This window comes from Vipera berus, assembly GCF_964194415.1.
Source record: "Vipera berus genome assembly, chromosome: 17".
In the NCBI taxonomy this organism is placed as follows: domain Eukaryota; kingdom Metazoa; phylum Chordata; class Lepidosauria; order Squamata; family Viperidae; genus Vipera; species Vipera berus.
This window is the reverse complement of record NC_138220.1, coordinates 352,788-379,204: the sequence shown is the minus strand read 5'-3', so window position 1 is coordinate 379,204 and position 26,417 is coordinate 352,788. Positions and strand designations below refer to the sequence as shown.

Sequence of the window (26,417 nt, the reverse complement as noted above, 5' to 3'; positions counted from 1 at the left end):
AGCAGAGGTGAAAAGTCATGGCTGCCCAAAGCACCACCCTTAAATTTGGGGATGACGGCCCCTTTGATGGTACACCTTTAGTGGGAAGCTGCATTTGAAAGGACTTTCCGGGAGCTGAAGGTAGAAATTGTCCCACTCAGTCACAGTTAACCATGGTTTACTTATATTTATTTCTATCTGCTCTCTCCTTTCCCAGGAGACCTATCTGATGAAGCACATGTCAAAACACACAGTGGTGGAACACCTCGTGAACCAGCACTCTCCTCAGAGGACGGAGTCCCCCGGCATCCCCGTTCGGATATCCCTCATCTGAAACGCAGGGGAGGAGGCCCCCCCCTTGCGTAACGGACCTTCGCAAATGCCCGAAATGAGAAACGGAGCAAGACGGAGATCTTCGGATTATGCAAAACAGCCGCAGTGCTCTTCCTGTGCTGTTTCCTCAGATTTCTTGACAGTCTACAGCACTGTGCTCAGGAGGACCAAGAGACCCCCCCCAAAAAAAAATCTGTCCCCCACCCCTCATTCACCCCTGAGCAACCTTGGGCCTTGACTACGTTTGTGGAGGGGACATGCTCTCTTTGATGTTGGGGACAACCAAAGACAGTTCCACAGCACTTTCACCCTCCCTCCCTCGCTCACTTCTCCAGGAGCGCCGTTTTCTGAGATCGCGGCGCTCTAATTTTTCCCCGTATTCCCTTTTCTCAATTCAGATAATTTTTCCCTCTCCTGTCCCCTCCCTCCCCAAAAAAACATTGGTACAGCGATTTCTAACAACCTTCTGACACGGAGCAGGCAATCGCTCTGGACTCCTCCTCCCGGAAGCCAGCCTGGGTCTCCTTGGACAAGGGACAGTACCGTGAAGTATGTATTTTGGTGCTAAATGGGAAGGAGACCTGACGCCCCGGAAGCATCAAGAGAAGAGAGGCAGACTCTGGCGGGCACAATGCCACACGCTGTAAGCCCGTACCCCACGCACTGCTGGCACAACGTCAGGGAGGATTATGGGACCGTCTTGTGCAAAAAGCAGAATCAACCTCTGGTCTTTTTCAAGAGGAAGCTTGGGAAAATTTGCAAAACTCAAGTGGGGAAATCCCGTACCTATCGGAGCGGGGGGGGGGGGGGGGGAAACGGGAGAACGAGAGCACTTGTAGCAATGCGTCAGGAATGTCCGCTGCATTAGACAAAGGTTTGACACCCTGGTGGCCTGTTGGGACGAGACAAACCATTGGACGAAATCCGTCATGTAGAGAAGACGAGGTTGGCGCTTGTCCTGGCAGCAAAAGGGCACGGCTCTAGGGAACATGAACTGGGGAGGGGGCTGTTGCTTCCGTGCACATATTTTAGCCGTGTCCAAGCTGCAACTAGGCAGTTGGGATGTCCTATTCCCACTGCGTTGGAGAACCACTGTGTTTGGCTGGTGGGAGCGCAACCTGGCCAAGTGAGTCTTCGAGGGGGAGGGCGGCCATTTCTTTTTCCTCCCAATCAAGTCCGTCCCTCCAACTTTGTGGTCACCCCAGTTCATCTCTAGATGACTGGAAGATGCATCAACAGAAGCTCCTACACCTCCTGGTTGGCGCATAAGGGACGGAACATGACCATCCATGGTGAGAAGGAACAACTTGCAGGGAACTCCTTTATCTTACAGAAGGGGGGGGAGTCTAAGAGCCTTAGAAGTGGTCTTCCCCAGACAAAGAGCAATTATGCAGCTTTTCAATCTTAGGCGATGGTCCGGCTTGCAACTGTAATGGAGCCTGCACATTGCAGTTGTAACGGTTGTAAAATGGGTACCTCACAAGACTGGCCCAATTTTACCTTTTTCACTGCAGTTGTTGAGCATCCACAGCAGTTGAAAACGAACAACGTAGACACTAAGTGTACGCTGCTGCTGTTATAGCAAACCCATTGCTCACCATAACAGTAATTAGTCGTAAGTCAAGGGCTACCTATATAGTTGGAAGGGGTCCCCCTGGGCTTGATCACCCCATAGCAATGCAGGCCGTCCTTTCTTCCACACACAAGTGGGCTCTGGCACAACCACATTAGTTTCTAAGAGGCATCTTGCATCTGACCAAAAAAAAAACCCATCAGTTTTCCGGCAGGACTTTGACATCATCCCCAACCAGCCAGCCTCCGGATCCTATCCAAAGCAAGTATTTCTCGACCTCAGCCAAGATGTGTGGACTTCAACTCCCAGAATTCCCCAGCCAGCCCTGTCTGGTTTTTCTTCTCCCACCTACTATAGCTGAGAGATTGCAGAGGAAGGGATTATAAGAGAGTAAGCAGGCTTCAATACACATGAAAAAGAATGTATTATTGACAGAATTCTGGGAGTTGAAAGTCCACATGACTTCAAGTGGCCACAGTTGAGAAACTGAGCATTCCATTCTTGGTTGTCTCCTCTCCTTGTTCCTGGCTTAGTTTTTGCCTTGGGGGAGCCAGAGGAAAGACCCCATTCCAAGAAAAATAGCCAGAGGCTGCTTTTCAAAAAAAAAAATGCTATTACTGATCCTTGGCTGAGTTTTGCTTCCATCCTTCTGAAACCAAAACTACAGGATACCGACTCTGCGCCCCCCCCCCCTTTTGCAGGCAAACCCAAATTCAACTCTGCCCTCTTGCCTGGTTTTTAAAGTCACACCTCGATTTTTGTCTAACTAGGGTAAGGGGAGGAAGACTCCCACCCCCTCCCCACCAACACAACTGAAAATCCACCTCTAACATCCCTTTGCGTTGTTTTTTTTAAAGATATGAATTCTTTTTTTAAAAAAAGGAAAACATTTTTACGCCTTAAAAATCACTGTTTTTTAAGCAATTTGTTTCTTTCTTGCTGTTTATACTGATTTGGTCCTTCCCCCCCTTTTAAAAATACTTTTCTTTCTTGGTTTTGAATTGATGTTGTATGATATTCAATACTGTATCCTCTCCTTTTTTTGGCATGTTAATAACTCTGTAAATAAGACTCTTATACATATTAACATCCTTTTTTTTCTATATAAAAGCCCAGGAAGCATCTAGTTAGTGCCCTAATTATTACCTTGTTAATGAAAAAAAAAGGAATTTTTTTAAAAAATATATAAAGAGGGACACATCCTTCCTCCCACTTTCTAAAACTCTCGTGTTATGGAAACAGCAGAGACTGTCCCTTGTTCTGGGCCACCGTTTGCATTGTTCAGAAAAATTAAAAATAATATTACCCATATATGAGAAACGGATCACTTTTTAAAAGTTGCTTTGTATTTCTTCTCTGTTGTGGAAAGCAAATAATAAAATGTCTTTTCAATCTTGGGCTGGACCTGGCCTAGGGTCTTCTCCTCGTGGGCAAAGCTGGGGGGCTCTTGGGCCTGCAATTCGGGGACCCTCCCCGCAAAGGCCGATGTCTACATTCACACACAAAACGTTAAGCTGCAAAAACCTTGAAGCGCCTTGCTTTGCCAAGAGCACCTGTGTGCCACCCAGATACCCACGGAGCCTCCCCATTGCAGGTATGTCATGATGGTCCTGAAGAAAGTCACCCATGTGACCGGCCTGATTCTTGCAACCTATTTTTGTGGCAGTCGCAAGTCAAAGACTATCCTTACTAGTGTTCCTAATTTTGTAAAGCTGCACAGCATTATCCAGAAAAGGATGGGCTGCAGGCCCAATCAGTAATTTCAAAAACCATCAACAGGGCGGTTAATTCCTGTTGTGATTCCTCTGGAGGACCAAGAGGTTGGTACAGCAAGTGATGTCGGGTGGAGGAATCTGACACCTGCTAGATGGTGGATTCAGTTCCCATCATCCACAAACACCCAGAGCTGCTGACTAGGGTCAGTCGCAGGAGCAGCCAATGGTACGTCCAGGTACCCACATCCTCCGTGCCTCCACAGGAATCGAGTCATTTAAAATTCTGTAACAGAACTAAGAATGAGAAGGGCCTCCAAAGATACTACGCCCAAATCTTCCCATGCAAAACACTGAAATAACGACAAACCATCCAGCAGCCTCGGGGATTTCCATTTCCCCTTTTCCAAAAAGACATTTCTGAAGGGCTGAATATTTTCAGCCTTTGAGGTGCAGCAGCAGACCATTTTTTAATTTTTTTTTCCCAAAGATGTTTATTAAAAACCAGGAGATGGAAGAAACAATAAAAAGTCCTTTTCTGGCAGCCCAGAAGGCTTTGGCGAGTGTCCAGCACACGGGAAAATGAGGCGGCAAATGAGGCGGCGGCGTTGCAAACTGGCCACCACAGAGGGACACAGCTCAGCTGCACTCCCGCTTGCCTCCCTCCCTTTCCGTCCCTGATTGCCCAAGGCGAACCCACCCACTCCTGACACCCCTGAGGCCTGCCCCATCTTCCAGAGAGAAAACCAGCCCCTCCTGCCCTCCCTTGGTGGACTGAAGCTTTCCCAAATGGGGGTGTGTGTGTGTGTGAACTGATGCTTGCAACAAACTCAAAACCTTCCTTAAGGCAGCCGGGGAACTGGTCTCGGGTCTGTGGAGTCACCTCCCAAACAGACTTTTGGAAGGGGAAGGGGAGAGCCCAGGACAGCCGATGGTTGTGGCTCCAACCTGGCCACTCCCAATTCCAAACATTGGGGGGGGGGGCAAAAAAAGGATGGACAGCGGAAAGGAAGGATGCATACCAACAAGGAGGGGAGCTTTGTCCGGATTGCTGCCGAGGTGCTGTTTTTGAGCGGGCCCCAATGAGCCCGAAAGAGCTGCAAGAGGGCTGGGTGGAGCCAGAGATGGGGAAGTGCACTAGGTGGCACCAATATATCTCTCTCTCTCTCTCACACACACACACACACCCCTACTCAAAAGTTTAAGGCAACGGTCCTGTTTCGCTTTGAGGTTTCAAAGAGGCTTTTTTCCAATGCAAAGGGGGTGGGCGGCTGGGGCTGTGGAGGGCCTAGTGGCACTCCCCCTTCTCCTCTGCCCAAAGGGTACCACTTCCCTCCCCTCCTGTAGCAGGGAGAGGAGCAGGTGGGGCTGTCCAAAGGGAAGCTACGGGCTACTATGTCATCATATGTACACGGCCCCACAGGCCTGCCCTCAGGGCATCGGACCACTAAGAGGGGGGGGGGTCTGTCTCTTCTCCCCATCCCCTCCGTCAGCGGGGGCTCTTTGTGCTCGAGTTACCTGGTGAGAAGAGGGAGTGTTGGCCCAAGGGCCTAATCCACCTGAGCTCTCCCCTCCCTTCCCCAGGCTGATCGTCCATCCATCACGGCCCGGCACCAGCCCCGGCTCCTAAGAGTCCTTCAACATGCAGATACGGGCATAGATCTTCAGGGCAGGGCCCAATTTGATGTTCATGGCGCTCATGAGGTGGTCCTCCTTCAGCAGCAGCAGCGCCTGGCCATCGATCTCCTGGGCACGGAATTCATCGGCGATCTCCTGACAGCCTGCAAGGGGGGTAAACATATCCCATCAGCTCAAGAGACTCACTCCTCCTCCAGCAATTCCACAATCCCCTGGAAGCCCAGCGGCCCAGCTGGGAGGACAGGCAGCTTTCTTGATGTAAAAGAGGCGACCAGGGCACGAAAGATTGACGCCCAGGCTTTGAGGGAGGCTAAATCACCGTACAGACCTCAGGAAAGTTACTCCATTTCTATGGAGTAGGGTAACAAAATTTTGCAAGCCCGCCAGGATTTCTCTCCACTTCATCTTATACCCAACAAAACTTGGAAGACAACCAGAGTTTCTACTTCATCTTAAACCTAACAAAATTGAGACAGGGTTAGTTTGAGTTTGGGGCACTTGTTTAACTTCTGTTGTTCTCTAAAAGTCCTTGAGCCACCCTTTCCCTTAGGGGAGGGGGCTTCTAACAGGCAATGGTACAAGGAGATGGGGGCTGTTCTGGGACTTTGCTGAGGCAGACACCCACCCGGCAGGGAGTGGATGAATTCGTAGACGTCCTCCACGTTCCACTTAGTGGGCTCACTGCGCAGAAAGTGGCGTTCCATGCCCACCAGGTCCCGCAGGTGGACATCCGGCAGCTCCGCGTCTCGCTCGCCCTGGCGCCGGCGGGAGGCGGAGGAGCTGGCCGAGAGAGGGGAAAGAGGTTCCTCGTAGCTGGAGTTGTCTGAGCAGCGGCTGGAGTCCTCTTGTCCGCGACCGAGCTGGAGAGAGCTGGGTATCGCCATGGGTGCCGAACTGGGTGGCAGGGAGGCCGGTGCCTACGGGTCCAAAGAGGATACAAACCAGATTGACAAGAGTTGTCTTCCTACCCATTCTAGGTCAGAACTACAGATAGCTCTCAACGTCCCACCACAATTGAGCCCCAAATTTATGTTGTTAAGTGAGAAATTTGTTAAGTGAGTTTTGCTCCATTTTATGACTCTTCTTGCCACATTTGTTAAAGTTGAATCCCTGAAGTTGTTAAATCAGTAACATCGTTCTTAAGCGAATTAGTTGCCAGGTGTCCAAAGTTTGCTCATGTGACCATGCAATGGTTATAAGTATGAAAAATGGTCATAAGTCACTTTTTTCAGTGCTGTTGTAAGTTTGAACGGTCGCTAAATGAACTTTTGTAAGTCGAGGACTACCTATAAGACTGAAAAGAACCATAATCTTTTCAATTTCTCTACTTCAGAATATACGCTGAATTTCTTTCTTCAGAAAATAACCCGAAGCCTTGAATTTCCTGCCTTGAATTTCCTGCCCATCCCCCACCAAGCTCACCGTCTTTTTGCTTTCTTTAGTGAGTGGGGGAAGGGATCCCTTGCAGGGTCGGCGTCGACAGTGAGAAGGCGTGTTCGGTTTCTGATGCTTGCTGCGGTCCGGATGGAAGAGCCCCACTCGCTTGGTGCAACCCACGTTATACCTAGGGGAGGGGACAGAGAAATTAATAGGTTCTGCAAAGAAGGAAGACCAAGTCTCCCATCCGAATCTAAGCCAGGCTCGACCCTGTTTAGCTTGGCAAGTTGGGTGTCCTCAGGCTGGCCAGGAAAATCCAATTTCGCTCCCTACGGATGTCCAAACATTCTTAGCGACGTGTCCAAGAGAGGAATACAGAATCAACTCAAACTACAAGACGGGTAGGAAATAAATTTGACAATTACAGGTTGTCCTTGACTTACCACAAATTGTTTAGTGACCGTTCAAAGTTACAACGGCATTGAAAAATGACATATGACCATTGCAGCATCCCCATGGTGACGTGATTAAAGAATGCTTCGCAAATGACTCATATTTACAACGGTCGTAGTGCCCTGGGGTCACGCGATCCCCTTTTGTGACCTTCTGACAAGCAAAGTCAATGGGGAAGCCAGATTCACTTAACAAATGTGACTAACAACTGCTGTGATTCATTTAAGAACAGTGGCAAAGAAGGTCGTAGAATGGGACAAAGCTCACTTAAATATCGCACTTAGCAACAGAAATGTTGGGCTCAATTGTGCTTGTAAATCAAGGACTACCTGTAATCATAGGTGCCTTGGGTGCAATCCCAAAACATCTGGAGCACCCCTTGAACACCATCAGCACAGAAAAATCCCCATCAGTCAATTGCAGAAGGCAGCTTTCCCCCAGACAGCTTCCATCCTGCAATGAGACCTTTAACACCATCACACAACCACATCTGCCTATCCAAGGTCCTTGAGAAGGACTCGATAGGTAGAAAAACTTGCTAAATACAGTCTAAACAGCTGGCTGACTGGGCTGATGAACACAACAGTAATAACTGGGCACCACTTGCACACCATCGCAATTGACAAATTCACCCTCGGTCAATTGTAGAAGGCAACTTGGCTTGGAAGAACTGAAATCCTGCGATAATATTTTCAACCCCATCACACACCTCTGGAGATAATAAGGCTGTCCTCCTCAGCGTTAAACCTGGTTTAGGGTTTAGTGACAATCAAAGGGAGCTCCGGAGCCCGATCTCCCTTTGGTTTTTAGGGTTCAGAGGTACCTCTTTGCACAGGCCATGGAACAGAAGCGCTTTGAACGCTTGAATTTGTACGCAAAATCGAGGCGGCCGCAGAGCTCGCATTTCAACTTCGGGGGGGATGGCTCGTCTTTGGATTCTGAGGAAGAAGAGCAAAATGTTTCAGTCAAGGCCAGAGGAAGTAAACCCACCCCCATGGAGCAGTGGTGGGATTCAAATAGGTGAACAACCGGTTGTTGGTGTGGATGCTGCTTCCGGAAGTCCGTTCTGGGCTTGGGCAACAAAAAATTAGACAACGGTTCTGCCAAAGCGGAGCGAACCGGCTGAATCCCACCGCTGGGCTGGAGGCTGCACAAAGGGGCCGGTTTGCTACAGGTCACTCAAGAGGAAAGGAACAGAGGGGCCCCAATGCTGGAACATCCCCGTCCCCCAAATTTTAAAAGGCTCAAGGAAAATGACTGTCAACTCCCGAATTTATGCACAATTGAAACCTCTGCAGAAATTAACAAACTTGGGGAAAATGTAGGTGGGTGCAGAAACTTTGCAAAAAAATGTTTTTCTTCCCCTGCAAAGATATCAGCCCATGTCCAGCCGAGAGGCATTCTGCACATGCTCAGAGTCCCTACGCCTGTCCTTTCCCAGGCCCACCTTGCAAGTAAGGGTCTTCCATCTCGGAATCGGTGGTGGTGGTCTCTTGCAGCTGGGGCTTCTCCGCCAGAACCGCCTGCGCATACTTCTTCTTCAAGTTCCCCACCAGCAAGGAGGAGCGGCCCACCTGCCCGGGGAAGAGCAAGATACTTAGACAGCCCAGTCGCCGAAAAGGATTTGGGGCCCCGCAAGAGTTGGGAGCCAAGGAAGAGGCTGAACACTTTGCATTCCACACCCAAGGAAGGTACGGAGCACCAGGCGGCCCTTCCACCCTCAAAATGCAGCCCTCCCACAAACCCCCAGGCGCTCCCCACTTTCTTCCCACCCCTCCGAGGTTCATTCTGCATCCCATCTAATTTTCCCTAGCTCCCCCCCACCCCAAATCTCAGCTGGGGCAGAGAAAGTGAGAGAGAGAGAGAGAGAGAGAGACACCTACCGGGAACGGTTCGGCCCCTTCCTGGATCACAAACCCCTCGATCAGATGAGTCAAGATTTGGGGCTTCACGACTGCTTGGGGGGGCAGCTTGTTCTCCCCGTTTTGGGGCACGGCGCTGGGAACGGTGGAGGAGGCAGCACTGCCGTTTCCTGATGTCATGCCGGGGCTGCTGGGGTCTGGGGGCGTGCAAATGCGGCCGGGGGTCGCCTCTGCCGGGGGAGAGCGAGGAGGGGCCGGCGTGATGCAGGGTTCGGAGACAAAGGCAGAGGCCCCTGGCGCAAGAGCTGCCCGGCCCCTCCCGCCCTGCCCTGATTACCATACAGCTGACTACACCCCCCACACACACCCTCCCCAGAGACCCAGGCTGGACAGCCCCTCGCTCCAGAGGCCAGAGGAGCTCCGATACACAAGCAGCACAACCTGGAGGGTGAGAGTCCTTGGCGCTCCCTGAGCTAATAGCTCAGGGCTAATAGCTACTAGCGTTAGCTAGCTGGTAAACTAGCTAGCCCTGATGACGCTACCTAGTTTGGGTCATGAAATGTCTGTAAGAAAAGCACACAGCTCAGAGAGCACCAAAGGACCCCAGAATTATTACAGGATTTTTGGACATTATGGGGATGGTTATTTCTGGATAAGGAGGGGCTTTGTGACAAACAAACCAGTGAGGATTAGAAATGTCAGGAGGCTGTGGAAAGGACACAAAAGCACAGAAAAATATGTTTGTTGCTTCCCCCCTGAATGGCTAGAGTCTGAGTATGCCCTCTTCTGATTGCTGACTTACATTAAGTAAATGCTTTTTATAAAAGCAAACAAACAGAAAACCAGGGAATCTGCTCAATCATAGGTAAATAATAAATGAAATCAACTCATCAAACAAACGAAAGACATTCAGGGGGACCAGAGAGCTTTGGAAGATCTGTATGCAGCTTCTGTGTGTTCCTTGTATTTTTGGGGGGGAGGGCAATGTTTACAAATACTTGTCTTTTATCTCTTATCTCTTCCTCTCTTTCTCTCCCAAAAACAATGATAATAACCCAAATTATCCAGCACTAATTCCAGGCCAATTGGCAAAGAACAAAGAATTCTTGGGCTTGCAAAGCATGATAAAAATAATGAAACCACCCAGGTTTCTGGACCTCATGATGTCTGAAGCAGGGTGTATATACAGGCAGAAAGTGCTATTTGTAAACAAGACAAATTCAGGCCAAGTCCTGGAAAAAAAAGGCTTTTTGCTGAAGGAATCCACAAGGACTTGTGTAAAAATGAGGAACTGGCTACGGTGCTCTGCATGCACAAAATTTTCTGCTCAAAAGTACCCAAATTTGCGAACGAGAAAAAGAAGCAATTTTCTTCTTTCTTTTTATGTTGCAAAAAGCAGGGCCGAGACCCGTTCCAAGCTGTTTAACAGGAAAAAAAATTGTCTTGATGTGACACGCGCAACTCTTTGCACGCCAAGTCGCCTGGCGACACACACGCATGAGAGGGCCAGTTGCTGGCACGCACGCACGCACGCCTTTGCAATGCCCCAGAGACGCAGCACTCCCACCTCGCCCGCCTCCCCATCGCAGCAACGCACGCAACCCTCACAAACAGAAGCCAGCAGGCACACTTTGCAAGGCATGCTGGGAGCAGCTTTGATCAACAAAGGACACCCAGCTGCCCACCCTGCCGGGGGGGGGGGGGGGAACCACAAAGGAGCTTCCCCAGTTGGCCTGCTTAGATTTCCAAAAGAAGACCGAGGCAGGATCGCCAAGGAGGGAGCCCGGTGCATCTCTGGACGAGTCTCTGTTCTTCTTGCCTCGTGGCAACCTGGAGGACACCCCAAAGTCCACCTCAGACAAAACCCAATTATTATCTGTGTTGTACTCCCAAAGTTTGTAAACGTCCCTGGTGGGATCAGTTCGTACCGTGCTTGAGCAGGGGGCTGGACTAGAAGACCTCTAGGGTCCCTTCCAACTTGCTTATTCTGTTTTTTTCTGTTTATTATATTTATTTCATTCGTTTTCTGCCTTTATTATTTTTATAAACACGAGTAGTCCTCGACTTACAAAAGTTCATTTTCACAGCACTGGGAAAAAAGGGACCTAGGACCGTTTTTCACACTTACGACCGCCGCAGCATCCTGATCAAAATTCAGACGCTTGGCAACCGATTCGCATTTCTGACGGTCGCAGTGTTCTGGAGTCATGGGGTCAATGGGGAAGAAGTCAGATTCATTGAACAACCGTGTTATTAACAATGGCAGTGATCCACTTAACAGCTATGGGAAAAGGTCGTAAATGGGGCAAAACTCACAGTCTCACGTAGCAGCAGAAATTTTGGGCTGCCTGTAAGTCAAGGCGCTGAACGTATTTGCTTAATGACATGATTCACAGAACTAACAACCAGCTTGCTTAGGAACAAGGTATTAGCTCTGCATCTCTGCTGCGAATAAACTCAGGAGAAAGTGCTTTCTGAACAAGAGTTTATGCACGGGTGTGTGAATGCTGAATACCCTACCAAGGCTAGTTGATTAGACAGGTTCAAAATTCCCCACTTAAATCCCTACTGAATATCTCTAAGCAAATAAAATAGTTGCAGGGATTGGGACTCTTGCAAGTCCCCCTGAAATGCACAGGATCATTTGAAAACTGATCCTTAAAAGCCAGTTTTAAACAGACAGAAGTTGTTCCAAGAATTCAGACTCATGCAAAACTCACATAAATCTTAGCCAAGGTTGTCAGCGAAGGAACAAGGCTGGTTTCCAACTCAGAGGAATCCAGGAAAAAAAACCCAAACATTCTGATTTACACTTGGGGAAGCCGCCACCAGCTGGCGGATAATTTCCCACACCAGGCTAAACTGGCTGAGCCGTGGTTTGTTCCTCAAACCACAGTCACGAAGCCCCCCCCTCCCCCTTGCAAACCACAAGGGCAGAGTTCAGGCAATTCCACTTAGCTCCTAAAGTTACTTGAAGTCCGGCTGGTGAGTGGGAGGCTGTGTCTGCAAAACCAGAATCAGGGTTTTGGATCAGGGCTGGATCAACTGTGGTTCCATAAAGGCAGTTCAGTCTAGCAGGATTGGGTGGGGTTTGGACTAGAGGACCCCCAAGGTCCCTTCCAACTTTGTTCTTCCGTTCTTGTTTCTGTTCTCCAAAAAACGGAAGCGTCACCAGGGCACATGCGCGGGGAAGGAAGCTGTGGCAGGGAAGCCCTGGCAGGGAGGGTGGGCCACCGAATCAAACACAAAGAGAACAAACCCCACCCACCCAGCCCTGAGTCCGGAATTATTGTGGTTTTCTGTTCTCACGCTCAGGATTTGGGGAGTTGGCTTTGCTACCCCACTTGCACACTCCTGCTGCTTTCTCAGTGCAAACCCCCAGCCTTTCAGATGAGGGTGGACACACACACACACACACACACAGAGCCATAATCCAATTAGACCCAGCCTGCCTCCTTTGAGATGCCATCTGGACTCACAATGAAAATTCAAGCGAGCTTGCAAAGCAACGGAAACCCATCACCCATCATCCCCACCCCCACTGGGAATTTCTAGGCATGTGGTGCTCCCACCGGAAGGACGGGCAAGCCAGCCCCTCCTCAGAGAAGCGGAGAGGGTCCATGCTGCATCTCCGCAGGAGTCACCGTTCTCCCACTGCATTCATTTATTTACTATTTGTTCGTTTGCCGCCTCTCGCCTCTCTCGTATCAAAATGAATCTGGGCGGCTAGTTGAAGGCCTATCAGAGGCTACAGCTGCCAAAACAAAGTGGGGGAGGGGGTCCTCTTATGAGAGGAGAGGAATTCATCCCCCCCCCTTAACATTATTAGGGACATTTAACCAATTCTCTCATTGTAATCTCTTAGAAGATAAAAGGCAGGGGTGGAAAGGATAGAATAGAATAGAGCTGGGAGGGACCTCGGAGGTCTTCTAGTCCAGCCCCCTGCTCAAGTGGGAGACCCCCTACCATTTGTGACAAACGGCTCTCCAGTCTCTTCTTAAAATCCTCCCGCGATGGAGCTCCTGGCACTCCTGGAGGCTGGTAAATTGTCCTCACTGTTAGGAAGCCTCTCCTTAATTCCAGGTTGCTGGAACCGATTTCAAAATTGATTTCAAGATGAAGGAAGAGAGGGAAGGGGAACCGCTATGACATTTGCTAAGCGACGGAAGAAAGGGCTTGTTTACAGTCATAAAAAGCAGCCTTTGTGTCCTTCCCACCCTCTGCCACACGCCACTTCCTGGAAACAAGAGTCCTTCCGTCCGACACACACACACACGCACGGAGCTCTCTGAAAAAAACAATCTGAAAATATTTCATGAACCCCACGCGGAAGAGCCCTGACAACATTCATCCAGGAAGGCCAGGGGGAGAGCAGGATGATCCAGCTGCCCCTCCCTCTCGGCCCAGTTAGCTTCTTAATAGGTGACACAAAAGCCACTTTATCTTCACATTCTTTCAGAGATAAGTTGTTGAGGGCAGCACAACGAGGAAGGGGGGGGAATACACTCCATTTGTCACCAGAAAAAAAAATCTGTTTCCTTTCACTTCTCCCAGGAACCATAGTTTACGGGAAAAGTTTGGAAACCAAAGGGGGATGGGGTGCTCCACAGCTGGGGAGGGGGCTCACTTGAGCGGGAAGGGAGAGAAAGGAAATCAGTGGGGCACTGAATCATCCCCCTCCCCCCCCCAAGCCTGTGGGGTGGACCGTGATAGAGTGCCCCCAACCCAGGAGCTCTGTGGTTCTCAACTGTAGCCACCTTAAAGGGAGTGGACTTCAACTCCCCCAGCCAGGATATGCAGACTTGCAACTCCCAGAATTCCCCAGAGGGCACGTGTGACTTCAACTCCCGGAATCCCCTGCCCAGCATGAGACTCAAAAAAAAAACAAAACCACCGGAAAAGTTTGCAAAAGAAACTCAAAACAATCCCACCGGGTGTAAGAGAAAAACAAACTTGCAAATTTCTGTAATCTACAATAAAGGACATTTCTGAAATCCCGAATCTGTGAAGTTACTCAACGTGGCCTACCTCAAAGGGCTGGCAGAGAAGTTGTGTTAAAATGAGACCGTTCAGGTCAGCGATCCAGTTACAGTCAACAAACCAACAAGGACACCATCTGTTAGGTTGGTTTGCAAATCTCGGCTAATGTCAACACCGGGGTGTTTTGATAACCCAGGTTAGGCCTCGGGGGCTGCGCGAAGGGTTAGGCAAACCAGCTGGGGAGGAGGACCCCAACTGGCTACCACCCAAACTATCCGTCCCCAAGGCACTCCCGGCCCGAGAAAAGCACGATGGGAGTTGCAATCCCAAAACCTTATAGAAGGATTCCAGGGCCGAGTTGCTGCCCATCTAAAAGGGGGTCCCGAGCGCAGAAGCCATTTTAAACCAGGTCACACTCCTCGCCCCCTTCTCGCCACCCTGACAAGGTAACGCAAACCGCAGCGGTAGTCCAAATCCCAGCCCGAGAAGCGCCGTTTCGCAACCGGGACCCCGGAGCCAGAAGAGGGCCGGCCGGCTGGCAAGCACGGGCGCCGTAGTCCCCACGGAGCTAGGTTAAGCGGCCCGGCTCCTCCGCCGACCCAGGGCCCGATCGGGACCCCTCCCGTCCCCCCCCCCGGGGCAGAAGGCGCGGCGAGGAGGAGAAGAGGGGGGTCCGCGGGGGGCTCCCCAAAGAGGCGAGGCGGAGCCCGCCCGGGCCCAAGATCGGCTCTCCCTGGACGGGGGGGGCGCCCCTCCCTCCCCGAGGACGAAGCCCCCCGCCCCGCCCCGCCCGGGAGCCGCTTTCCCGCCTCACCTGCTGGGCTCACCTGCCGGAGCCCCTCCGCGCTCCGATCGGGGCCGGGCGGCGGGGCGAGGCGAGGCGAGGCGGCGGGGCCGAACAATGCCGCCCGCCGCGCCGAGGGAGGCGAAGCCGGACTGGGAGGCGCCGGGCAGAGTCCCCCCCTTCCCCCCCGCCCCGACGGCGCTCATTGGCCGCGCCCGGGCCCGCCGCGCCTCCCCCCCCACGGCCGCCCCCCCCGCCGCCCAGAGGGTCGCCCCGGGACCCCCCCTCGCCCCCCCCCGCCGGTCCCGGTGGCAGCCTGAGGTGGCGGGGGCTGGGAGAGAAAGAGGCTCCGCCGACGGAGCAGGAAGCCTACGGATCTCCTGCCGGAGAATTGGGGCGGGGGGGAAAGGGCTCCTAGGGGCCATGGGGGGGGGTCCCAGTTAGAGGAAGAGGGCTGGACGGGAAGCGGAGGTCTTCCAGGGAGGGGCTCTCTTGCAGACCTTTCCTGACCCGAGCGGGAGATGCGCTGACGGCGTTGCCCAGTTGGGTGGTGAAACGTCTGCAAGGAAACCACCCGGGACCCCACGGAAGAAAAATAGAGGAAAATCCCCTCGGAGGCCCCGTCACCCTCCTCCCTCCCTCGCTTATGGGGTCTCGATTCGAACACAGAACGAGAGGGTCGGAAGGAACCTCAGAGGTCTGCTAGTCCAGCCCCCTGCTCCAGCAGGAGACCCCAGACCGCTGGCTTTTGTGCAGAAAAAAGAAAAGGGAAATTCTCACCTATCTGAAAAACCTCCTCCTCTGATCACCTGGGATCCTGGCGGCGAGGTGGGCTGCCCCCCAAAGAAGGCAAGACCCCTCCCCAAGCGCCAGGGCTGGACTCCCGGCATAGGGCGGGCTGGCGGGCGGCTCCCGACCAGACAAAAAGGGGATTTTATATTTTAGGTATTTTGGGGAAGGCTGGCAGAAGGAACGGCCGGCCCTTACGTTCCCCTTTGTCCCCTTCCCTGGGCTTAATCTTATTAAGCCTGCCACTCACTCTCTGCATTGCACGACCGCCATTAGGCAGATGCTGGGCTTTTTATCTGCACGCCCAACAGTGCACACAAACACACACACACACACACACACACACACAAACACACAGAGACATTTGGGTGGCTTTTTCTTTTCTCCCTGAACTGCAACAAAAGCCAAGAAAAATTCTGGAGGGTCTGTAACCCACCCACACATTTGAACCAGGTGGAATCGGAGTGGGGGGGGCAGGGCTTTTTTTCAGACCTCCCCCAAAGAAGCCCTGATTTTCAGACCCCTCCCAAAAAACTTTCCAAATTGTAGTCCCTGCCCTCCTCCTCCTCCAAATGACACCCATCCCACATCAGGACTACGAATCCCAACATTCCCAGCTAACCCAGCAAGAGGGGGCTGGAATCTCCTTTGTTTTAGACTCATTGGGGGGGATCAAAGGTCACTCTCTGTCTTCAAACAACGGGAGGGGGGCTGCTCAAATACGTTCCCCCCCCCCCAGTGGTCCAGGACAAAAGGCTGGGCTGGGAAAGCAAACAAAACAGGAGAACCCTAAATAATACTTACATTTATTCTAGTTCCTGGTTTTATTTTCCTTCCCCCCCCCAGTTGGAAAGTGGGTTTATTTGACTTTTTCTTTCTCTCTGTATGTTTGGTTAAATCTTTGCAAAAGGCTATTGCTAAGCACGTTGATTTGTGCTTTAGATTGTAAGCCGCCCTGAGTCTTCGGAGAAGGGCGGGATATAAATGGGATTAAAAAAAAATATCGGAGAAGACGGGGAAACAAAACTAAATTTAAATTAAACTAAATTTAAGTTTTAACTAAAGTACAGAAGGGACAAATTTTAAGTGTCACTTGCAGGTTGCTTAAGGGGACCAGAAGCTGGGTCCTCCCCACGCTGTGGCCAGCTCTTGCCACAGAAAGGAGCTTCTGAGCTTGCAAATAACAGAATGACAGAAGAAGGAAGGGACCCTGGAGGTCTTCTAGCCCAACCCCCTGCTCGAGCAGCATCCCGGAGTCATGCAATCACCATTGGCCACCTTCTGACAAACAACGTCCATGGGAGGAACTAGATTTGCTTAACAACCGCAGTGATTCGCTTAACCACCGTGGCAAAAGTCGTAAAGTGAGGCGAAACTCAAAACTTAGCAACTGCCTTGCTCAGCAATGGAAACTTGGGGCTCCGGATCGTGATCGTAAGCCGAGGACTGCTGTAAGGGAAGAAATCGCACTCAAGGCCCAATGGGGGGCTGTTTTTTTGTCTGGTGGCCTCCAAACCTGGTGGCCACGGGTGCAAATTCAGCCATCTGTTTCCAAGCAAGTGTGTTTCATGAAAAACCCCTAACTTGATTTGTTGCAAATGCGACCGGCTGGGGGGGGCTGAGGGGGGGGGGGAGAAACACTTTTTCCAGATGTCTTTTCGTGTTTCCACACAAACAAGCAGCTAGAGGGGAGGGAGGGCGGGATGAAATGGGAGTTTGCAGGAGAGAAAGACAGCTGCTGGGAGGGGGGGGCAGGTGCACCTCTGTGTGGCCCGCCCATCCCCCAATCCCCCCCCCACTTCTCAGCAGTAACACACACACACACACACACACCCGTGCATTTTGCACAAAGGCCTGTGGCTGGCAAGTGGCATTGTCCAGCCTGGTAAGGGGGGGGATGCAGATTATCTAGCCCCCCCAAGAGAATGCAGATGTGATGTCACCCCTCCCGAGGAGGGGGCAACGCTGAGGTTCCACTCCATTTAACTTGAGTGAAGGGCGGCTGGAAGCCAGGTCAGAGATCCAGCTGTGGGGTGACCCAGATAGGGCAGCCCTATTGTCTCTGGGACAGCCGCCCTCCCCCAAAAGGCAGCCGCTTCCACCCTTCCCGGCCCCCTCCACACCCACAGACCTGGGGAGAAAGGGGGGGGTCTGGAGCATCTCAAGGAGCCCCGTTCTGCTGTTTTCACGGTCACGAGGGCCCCTTCCTCCCTGGCAAATGGCCCCTTTATTTCACCCCTTTGAATGGTCACTAAACAAATGGCTGTAAGTCAAGGACCACCCCCGCAGACAGTCCTCGGCTTAACGACCACCGTTGAGTCCAAAATAGAGAAATTTATAAGTTCCTCCCCCACCATAATCTTTGCCTCTAGGCAGCGCATATTAAAAAATAAAGAACCCAAAAAGAAAGAAAGAAAGAAAAAAAGAGAAAGAAAGAAAGAAAGAAAGAAAGAAAGAAAGAAAGAAAGAAAGAAAGAAAGAAAGAAAGAAAGAAAGAAAGAAAGAGGAGGGAGGGAGGAAGGAAGGAAAGAAAGAAATTACAGGCAGGCCTTGACATACGACACCTCATTTAGTGACCGTTCAAAGTGACAACAGCGCTGGAAAAAGTGACATGACCATTTTTCACACTTAATGACCATTGCAGCATCCCCTGGTCACGTGACCAAAATTCACTTGCAACTGGCATGTACTTATGACTGTCCCCAGGTCACGTGATCCCCTTCTGTGACCTTCTGACCAGAAAATTCAGGGGGAAGACTTAACGAACACCTGATTCGCTTAACAACCGTAGCAAGAAAGGTCATAAAATGGGGCAAACTCATTTAACAGCTGGCTTGCTTGGAATGGAAATTTTGGCCTCGATTGTGGGCGTACATTGTGGACTGCCTGGAGAGAACCACAATGACACACAAGCATGGAATCCAGCGAGGTGTGTCTCAGTTCCAACGCACAGACACACCGTGTGTTGGGCTAATCAAGTCCTCCCCATTTAGCCCAGGCCGTTAGAGCCCATAATCCTTGTCCAAGTCTCCTCAGAGCCAAGGGTGCTGGCTTCTGCAGGTAGACTGCCCTTAATGGTGAGGTTCCTCTGATCCACAATTAAGTAACTTTTCCCAGACTCCCGTTAAAGGAGGGGGTGCCTGGGCATTTCCTACCGTGTGGTGGGGGTCCGGTGCCCTCGGAAGCTGGTGGTTTGGGAGGGGCTGACGGAGACATGCAGGCAGCCTCGGGGGAGAGAAGAGCCGGGACGGGGTCTTTCCGGGGACCCTCCAGGGGCAGCTGCAGACCGAGGAAGGAAGCGGAGAAAAGCATCAGGAGAGAGTCTGAAAACACAAGGAAATCTTCCTGGACTGACAGAAGAGAATCTTTTTAGATGGGGGTTGAACCAGGGGTCCGAGGAGGAGGGGGACTGTGGGCTGAGCTGGCTGGTTTCCTTGAAGACGTCTCCTGACCCAGCCGGGTGGCATCACCAGGTTAGCTGGCGCTGATGTTACCTAGATTGACAACGAAATGTCTCCAAGGAAACCACCCAGCCCAAACAGCACCCAGGACCCCCCAGTTCAACCCTCAGCTACAAACACCAATGACCCAGAGCAGGTTAGGTTTCCCTGGCCGGAGGAGCACGGGGCAGCCACCCACCCATCTGGAGCAGGGTTGGATTGGATGACCTTAAAGGGCCCTTCTATCTCTAGATTCCAAGCAAAAAGCTCCCTGGAAGCCGAGGGCAGACACACACACACCCTAGAAGCTACGCCCCTCCGCCCTGCCCACACCCACCGTCCCCGCAGGCGGCTGCAGCTGGAGAATGACCGCGGAGGCGTGCTGGAGCTTGTGCTGAGCCGTGTGGTTCGGACACCCGGCGGGACGTCCGTCTGTCCGCTGCAACCCCAGGGCGGGGGGGGCGGGAGGGCGTGGCGACGTCTGGCTGGAGTTGGGCTTGTGCTGGGTGGGAGACCGGCAGGCTGGCAGGTGGGCCGGGGGGGCGCTGGAGCCGGGGGTGCTGAAGGCCGGCTGGTGGGTGGGTTTGGGCTGGAGCTGCTGCTGGATCACAAACTGGTGCGGGAGGGTCTTGGTCGGAGTCTGCGGCTGTTGCGACTGAGTCTGGGCTGGGGGGTAGGCTGGGGAAAAATCAGAAAAAAAGCGGGGGGGGGGGAAGACCATCACTCCCTGTCAGGAGAGAAGCAAAGCTGCTACCGGCACCCCTTCTGGCGCATTCTTTTAAGCAGAAGCCTTTTCTTGTTTACTTAGCTCAAAAGAGAAGGAAAATGAAAAAAGAGAAAGAAAAAGAAGGGGGAGAGAGAGGGAGAGGAGAGGGAGGGAGGGAGGAAGAGAGGGAGGGAAGAAGGGAAGGAGAGGGAGGGAGAGAGGGCCTTGAACCCCAAGGAGACCCCTCCCCTGGTCCTTTCACCGCCCGGCCTTTCCTGTGGCCCTGCCACTTCCGGGCGCCCTCACCTGGGGCAATCGGGGGGTGGGTGGGGGCGGGAGGGCCCGTCCGGTGGGGGCCGCTGCCTCGTCCGTCCAAGGGGGCCGCTGTCCCGCCGCTGCTGCCTGCCCCGCCCCCTTCGCCCTTCCTCAGGGGCTCGGCAAAGGGCTCCGGCCCGCCTTCCTTGGCGCCCTTTGGCTGGGCAGCGGGGCTGGCCAAGCAGGAATGGCTGCCGTGGCTATTCAGGGCGGGCTTGAGGGCCAAGGGGGGCGGCTGCTGGCCGACAGAGGAGCTGAGCGCCTGGCTGACCGCTTGCTGCGTCCGGAGGGCCGAATTCTGCACCTGAACACAAAGAGGCCCTCAGGGTCAGGAGGAACTTACCGGCTTTTGCTCAGTGGCTGTTTCAAGTTACGACGGAGGCACTGAAAAAGTGGCATGTTTCACACAACAGTCGCAGCCTCCCCAGGGTCAGCTGATGAAAATTCGGACGCTTGGCAACCGGTTCATATTTACGACGGTCACAGCATCCCGGGGTCACATGATCCCCATATGCGACCTGCTGACCAATAAAATCAATGGGGGAAGCCCTTACCTGGGTCGCAGAGGTGGTGGGGGGCTGCATGCCGTTGCTGGTCCCCTCGGGCTGGACGGTGGCGACGGTGGGGGTGAAGATGAGCTGGGGGGACAAAGGAACAGCACGGCCTAGGCTCCTAGCTACTTGCATTAAACTTGTCTGCTGGGCCTGAAAATCACAGCAAATGCATCCCCCGTTGCTGATCCCGGCCAGCCAAGCCCAGCAAAACACAGGACACAGAACCACAGCATCGGAAGGGACCTCGGAGGTCTTCTAGTCCAACCCCCACCTCAAGTAGGAGACCCTGTACCAGTCTGGACAAACGGATGCCCAGTCTCTTCCGGGAAACCTCCAGGGATGGGGCAGCCACAACTTCTGGAGGGAAGCTGTTCCATTGATTGATCTGGGATTATAAATAAATGAATAACAGAGTTTACCGCTTACCATCTGCGCCCGGAGGTACATTTGCGCCTGGCTCGCACTCAAGCCCGGATTGCTGGTGTTGCCCAAAAGGACGGCTTGCTGGGCAATGCCCGAGGCGGTGGCGGCCGCAGAATTCGCACTCTGCGCCCGATTGATGAGCTGGGCCGCCGCAGGGGAGGTGGCCAAGTTGATCTGGAGCGAGAGATCACCGTGTCAGCGAGCGCAGCCGCGTCTAAGGAAAGGGGAGGGGTCCTCCTACTGGAGAGAAACTGAGGCAGGCTCTGTCTTACCGTGGGCTGCTGAGGGGGGGTCTGTGTGGCCCCATTGGAAGCGGAGGAAACGCCCTGCCGATTGGCTGCCAAGCTTGCCTGCAAAACGGGGGGGGGGGAGGCGGAACCACGACTACGTTAAAAGTGGCATTCCTGCAAGCCTAAAATCTTATTAAAATTTAGTAAGTAAATAATGAAAACAAAGCTCAATAAATTTGGCTGAGCCGACACAGTTAGTCCTTGGCTCGCAACTGTTTCACTTACTGACCGTTCAGAGTTACGGTATTGAAAAAAGCTACTTATGACTGTTGTTCACACTTAATGACCGCTGCAGCATTTCTGGGGACGGTCACGTCATCAAAATTCGGACGCTTGGCAACTGACTCGTATTTATGACGGTCGCAGCGTCCCGGGAGGAGAGGGGTTTGTCCCGTGATCCCCTTTGCCGACGTTCTGACAAGTCTGCAGGGGATTCACTTAGCAAGCTCGTTAAATGAGGCAAAACTCTAACGGCCCGCTTAGCGACGGAGATTTTGGGTTCCGCTGTGGTTGTAAAAGTCAAGGACTACCCGCAGTATTGAACTACCTGTCCTCCTCTCGCCATCTTGGGTTGGTGCCCAAAGAGGACGGCAAACCTCCCCGCCCGCCCCACAGATTTAGTCCCTGCCTTTTGGGGGGTCTCTCCCCCGCCCTGCCCCCCCCCCGGAGCGACAGACCTGTTGGATGGCAGCCAGGCTCTGCAGCTGGCTGCTCCCCAGGTGCTGCTGCTGGAGGGCTGCTGTTTGCAGCATCAGGTGCTGTTGCTGGGCGGCGTACATCTGCTGCAGGTATTGTGCGGCTGTGTTCGGTTGCCGGTGGAAAGCCTGCTGGATCACCTGAGCGGGAAGGAAAAAAAATAAGTTAGCAACACAGGAAGAGGCCACAGACGCCCCCCACCCCAGGCACGGAAAGGGGCGTGCAAGGGCTTGTTCAACCCTCCGAAATTCTCACTGGTGTTCCAAAAAGTAAGGAAGCGACACGCATGTTCTCCGCCATTTCACACGCCCTTTGCACGCCTGACCTACAACCTCTTGTGATTCTCCCATGCTGACTTGCAACTTAACACTCCATTCGAAGTCACAACGGCGCTGAAAAAGGGACTTGGGACTAAACTGTGTAACCACGGTTTGCAAATCACAGCAGTGGTAGCTTTCTCCTTCTCCAGTACCCCAAACTAATAATAGAATCACAGGGTTGGAAGGGGACCTCAGAGGTCTTCTAGTCCAACTCCCTGCTCAAGCAGGGGACCCTATACCAGCGGTCCCCAACCTTTCAGGCACCAGGGACCTGGAGAGAGGTTTTTCCACGGACCGGAGAGTGCGTGGTTTTGTGTGCTGCCTGCATCCCACGGATGGGGCTTTGCTTGTTTGTGCGGACCGGTTGCTGGCGTGCCACGGCCCACTCTGCCCTAGGTCAAAAAGTTGTCCATTTATTTTCTAAGAAAACCAGTGATGCAGCACCCACAACATCTGGAGGCAAGCAGTTCCACTGATGGATTGTTCTTACTATCAAGAAATTCCTCCTTCATTCGAGGTTGCTTCTCTCCTCCATCAGTTTCCACCCGTTGCTTCTCGTCCTGCCCTCTGGTCGAGGCATGAAAAAACCCCAGGCATTGACCCAAATTCCACTCTCTCAGTTGTGTGTGTTCAACTACACAACTCTTTGGAAACCTTGTGCGTTTTGCAAAGATGCTTACAAAGAAACTCAGAGAAAAGTCCAGGTGTGCTCAACTGTACAACTCTTTGGAAACCTTTTGCACTTTGTAAATAGGTTTGCAAAAATAAGCCAAAGTCCTGGGAAATTGTAAGAGAAAAGTGGATTCAATGAAAGGGTTGCTACCTAAATATCTTACCCATCTCTCGACCCGCTCTGTAAATGGGGGGGAGGGAGCGGAGGGGGTCAGATCAAAGGTTAACCTGCCTCAATGAGGGTCTTAATGCTTTGACCTTGTAGGGGATTTGCAAGGGGTCCTGGGGGGCTATCAAAAGGGGTCATCAATCACCTCCCTGACATGCTCACATGCGCCAGGGAATCAATAACGAATCCTTGATACTTGGTGGGCAACGCTACTCAACGTTTGTGTGTTTTGTTTCCACAGTGCCCCTCAGATTTTTTGAAGGGACACAATACCGATTGAACTCTCTGCCTTCTCTTCAGCGGCAGGAAACCCTCCTGTTTTAAATTTGATTCCTCCCCCCCGAAACCAATAAGGCTTAAATGATTTGGGGAAGGAACAACCCACAGGATATAGAACATACAGTGATCAAAGTTACAACGGCACTGAAAATTTTTACGACCGAACACAAACCCAAATTGAACCGAAACCCTGCCCAGCATTTGCAAACTCTGGGGATCACCCCGATGGACCAGCTGAAACCACCCCCCAGGATGAAAAGCATCCCCCAAAAGAGGTTCACAAACACCGCAACCCAACAACGCCGATCCCACGCTGCAGATAGAAACCGAGATTGTGGGTTTTCTTGGCTTAAAGAAGCTTCAGGATAAAAAGTGCCCACGCCTGCCGGTCTCTTTCTAACTGGGAAGCGTGTTCGGAATGGGAACTCATGCAGAGCAGAGAGGCAGACTCCACCCCAAGGTCGGCATGGAGGCCATAAGTTCATCCGGGCAGCTTCTTAATTAATTAATGTTATTTAATTACTTCTGCATGGTTCATTAGCCCCTGTGTTTGTCAGATGGATGCACACCAGGCCACGGACGGCCACTAGAGGGCGATATTTACCAAGGAACTCCAGATCAGACTTGGTCTCACAGCGCCCTGGAAGGGACTGTAGAGATCCTCTAGTCTAGCCCCACCAGAGAGTAACAATCTAACTTTGATTCAAATGCCTCCAAGGTCAGGAAACGCTTCCCAGCAAAACCACCCACTTTCAGCCCTTTCCTTCTTCTCTTTCCCATTGGTCGCTCCAGAAAAACAAATCTAGGTTACTTTGGGGAGGGGGTGATGAGAAATGCCCCCCTCCACCCACTTTTACCATGGGAAGGCACAAATGAAGGACCTGGTAGAGGGAATTCCCCCCTCCCCAATATCATGTCAGAAGGCTGAGGAGTATGCAAGAACTTCATTTTAGGAAGTTGCCAAGTTGGACCTCAAAGGTCATCTAGTCTAATCCGTGGTGAAGGCAATTGGTTTCTGGGGCCCCTAGTCACAGGCCTGGCTGCTCTCCCCTCACCTGGACGGTCTGGCGGTCGGGGATCCCGCTGTACACGGAGATGGGGGGCCCCGCCTGGCGCCCAACGGTGCTGCTGCTGGGGGCTGTGGTGCTGGTGGTGGTGGTGATATTCGTGGCCCCCGGGCTGCTGAGCGGCGGTGGAGTCTGGATCTGCTCATTCTCCATGATGGACCACGCAGGGTCCCCGGGGAATGATGGCTAAGCAGATCCTGCAGAAAAGGAAAAAAGGCTTCGCTCCAGAGTTCAAATCTTGCTCTGCCTGACATACAACAGCCATCTTATGGATGCTGCCTGGAAAGGAAGCCCCACTGCATTTGCAGGTTTAAATCCTTCCCAGCTAGGCGATGCTTGGCCGACAATGAACACATACACACAAAAGTGCCTTGATTTGGAAAATCACAACCTGACAATCTCCACAGTGGTGAGACTGTTCCTTTCACAGAAACCTTGAAGACTAGAAACTTGCCCAGTCTAATTAGATCAATAATTTTAGATAAGCCAAAAAAGCAAGTCCATCCCCCATCCAGAAAATGCCAAAGTATAACACAGACCCCCATCCCCTTTGCTATAGGGACAATTATAGAAAAGAGGGTGGGGGGGTTCTCACCCCCTGCTCCCAACCCTCCCAGTACTTGTTTGCCCCTTACCTTCAGGACCCCGCCATTTTCAGGGATTTTGGCATTTGCAGAAGACGGGTGTAGCAGGGGGGAAAGACCCCCATTCATCCCCCCTGGCAGTGCCCCTCAACCTTGCAGGCCCCAAAGCGGGCTCTAGGGCATCCTGCACCCCCCATTGGACCCCGTCCCTCCAGGCAGATTCCAGCAGCCACACACAGGCACCCCCCCACTCAGGGATGCTTGTGAGGCAATGCTGCAAAGGCTCTGCACAGCCAGTTTTGGGGAGGGGGGTCTGTCTCAGGGGCTTGTCCCCCCCCACCCCCAAGCCTTTGTTCCGTTCAGTCCCAGCCGGCATTAGATACTGGGAAGAAAGACGGGCGACGGGTGGGAACTAATTTCCTGATGATTATGGCATTTCCTAGCAACAGCCAATCAGGGCCGGCCCCTTTTTGCCTGCTGTATTTCATGCAAATAAGTTTTGGAGGGGTCTTCTCTCCCCCACCCACTCCCCCTTTTTTAATCACACCGGTCAGCCAAGTGGCATCGCCAGCATTATTCCAAGACGGGGATTTGCATGCCAGGGAATTCACGCAAGGGGGGGAGCATGGATGGGGGATGCGGCAAAGGGGGCAGCAAGACCCCGACCCACCCAAACCCCTTGGCAGACAGGGCACCCCCTTTAAAAGCCCACCCCAAAGCAAAAATGGGCACCTTTGCAGATCAATTAACAGAATAACAACAGAATATAATAACAACAGCAGAAGAGCAGAACAACAGTACAAAAGAATGATAGAATAACGGAATGATAGAACGACAGAATAAGAGAATATCAGAACAGCAGAATAGCAGAATGTCATAAGGACAGAACAGCAGAACGACAGAATGTTAGAATAGCAGGATAGAAGAACAATAGAATAAAATAGCACAATAACAGAAAGACATAACAAAATAGCAGAACGACAGAATAACAGAATAATAAAAAGACATAATAACCAAATAGCAGAATAACAGAAAGACAAGAGAGAATAACAGAATAGCAGAACAATAGGATGGCAGAGGAACAGAATTAAATGATAACAGAGTAATAGAATAGCAGAACAACAGAATGAGACAATAACGTAATAGCAGAATGACAGAACAACAGAGTTGGAAGGGACCTTGGAGGTCCAATAGTCCAACCCCCTGCCCCGGCAAGAGACCCCAGACCATTTCAGACCAATTCCCAGCCACGGCACCCACCCACCCCCGTTTTGCAGAAATAAACACCCACCTAGCAAGGCCTCTGGAGCAGCCTGGAGATGCCTCTAAGTTTTGGGGACCGGTCGGGCAACCCTGAGACTGAATTCATCCCCCCTTCAGCCCCCCCCTCACAGCCGGACACGTAGAGAGGAAGCCCACCTG

The 26,417-nt window shown here is 52.2% G+C and overlaps 2 protein-coding genes across 10 annotated transcripts in view; one reads left to right on the top strand and one right to left on the bottom strand.

Annotated features, from left to right (window-relative positions):
- The window catches only part of ZNF362 (zinc finger protein 362), a 12,997-nt gene extending 9,715 nt beyond the window's left edge, over positions 1 to 3,282 (top strand). For all 4 annotated transcript variants that reach the window (XM_081341546.1, XM_081341544.1, XM_081341545.1 and 1 more), the window contains one exon: positions 197 to 3,282. In XM_081341546.1, the coding sequence (XP_081197672.1) occupies positions 197 to 313 (117 nt within the window). In that variant the 3' untranslated portion in view covers positions 314 to 3,282. The remainder of the gene's footprint in view (positions 1 to 196) is intronic.
- Positions 2,487 to 26,417, bottom strand: PHC2 (polyhomeotic homolog 2). Of its 6 annotated transcripts, none has more exons than XM_081341537.1 (15): positions 26,287 to 26,417; positions 24,400 to 24,608; positions 21,886 to 22,044; positions 21,191 to 21,268; positions 20,922 to 21,092; positions 20,496 to 20,645; positions 19,933 to 20,245; positions 19,258 to 19,598; positions 18,636 to 18,759; positions 8,949 to 9,157; positions 8,513 to 8,639; positions 7,889 to 8,003; positions 6,658 to 6,799; positions 5,861 to 6,152; positions 2,487 to 5,378 (listed from the first exon to the last, which is right to left on the bottom strand). In XM_081341537.1, the coding sequence occupies exons 2-15, from the start codon at positions 24,562 to 24,564 to the stop codon at positions 5,224 to 5,226; spliced, it is 2,541 nt and encodes an 846-aa protein (XP_081197663.1). In that variant the 5' UTR covers positions 24,565 to 24,608; positions 26,287 to 26,417; the 3' UTR covers positions 2,487 to 5,223. The 6 variants fall into 6 exon arrangements, with proteins under 6 accessions (XP_081197663.1, XP_081197664.1, XP_081197665.1 ...); XM_081341538.1 differs by having other exon boundaries at positions 20,496 to 20,579; XM_081341539.1 differs by lacking the exon at positions 6,658 to 6,799.

Excerpts from the sequence above, each read along its gene's own strand:
- PHC2 (XM_081341537.1), bottom strand. The coding sequence starts at position 24,564 with ATGGAGAATGAGCAGATCCAGACTCCACCGCCGCTCAGCAGCCCGGGG. Across the intron at positions 19,599-19,932 it reads CCACCCCCCGATTGCCCCAG|CCTACCCCCCAGCCCAGACT; the intron begins GTGAGGGCGCCC and ends ATTTTTCCCCAG. Across the intron at positions 6,800-7,888 it reads TCCATGGCCTGTGCAAAGAG|GTATAACGTGGGTTGCACCA; the intron begins GTACCTCTGAAC and ends CCCCTCCCCTAG.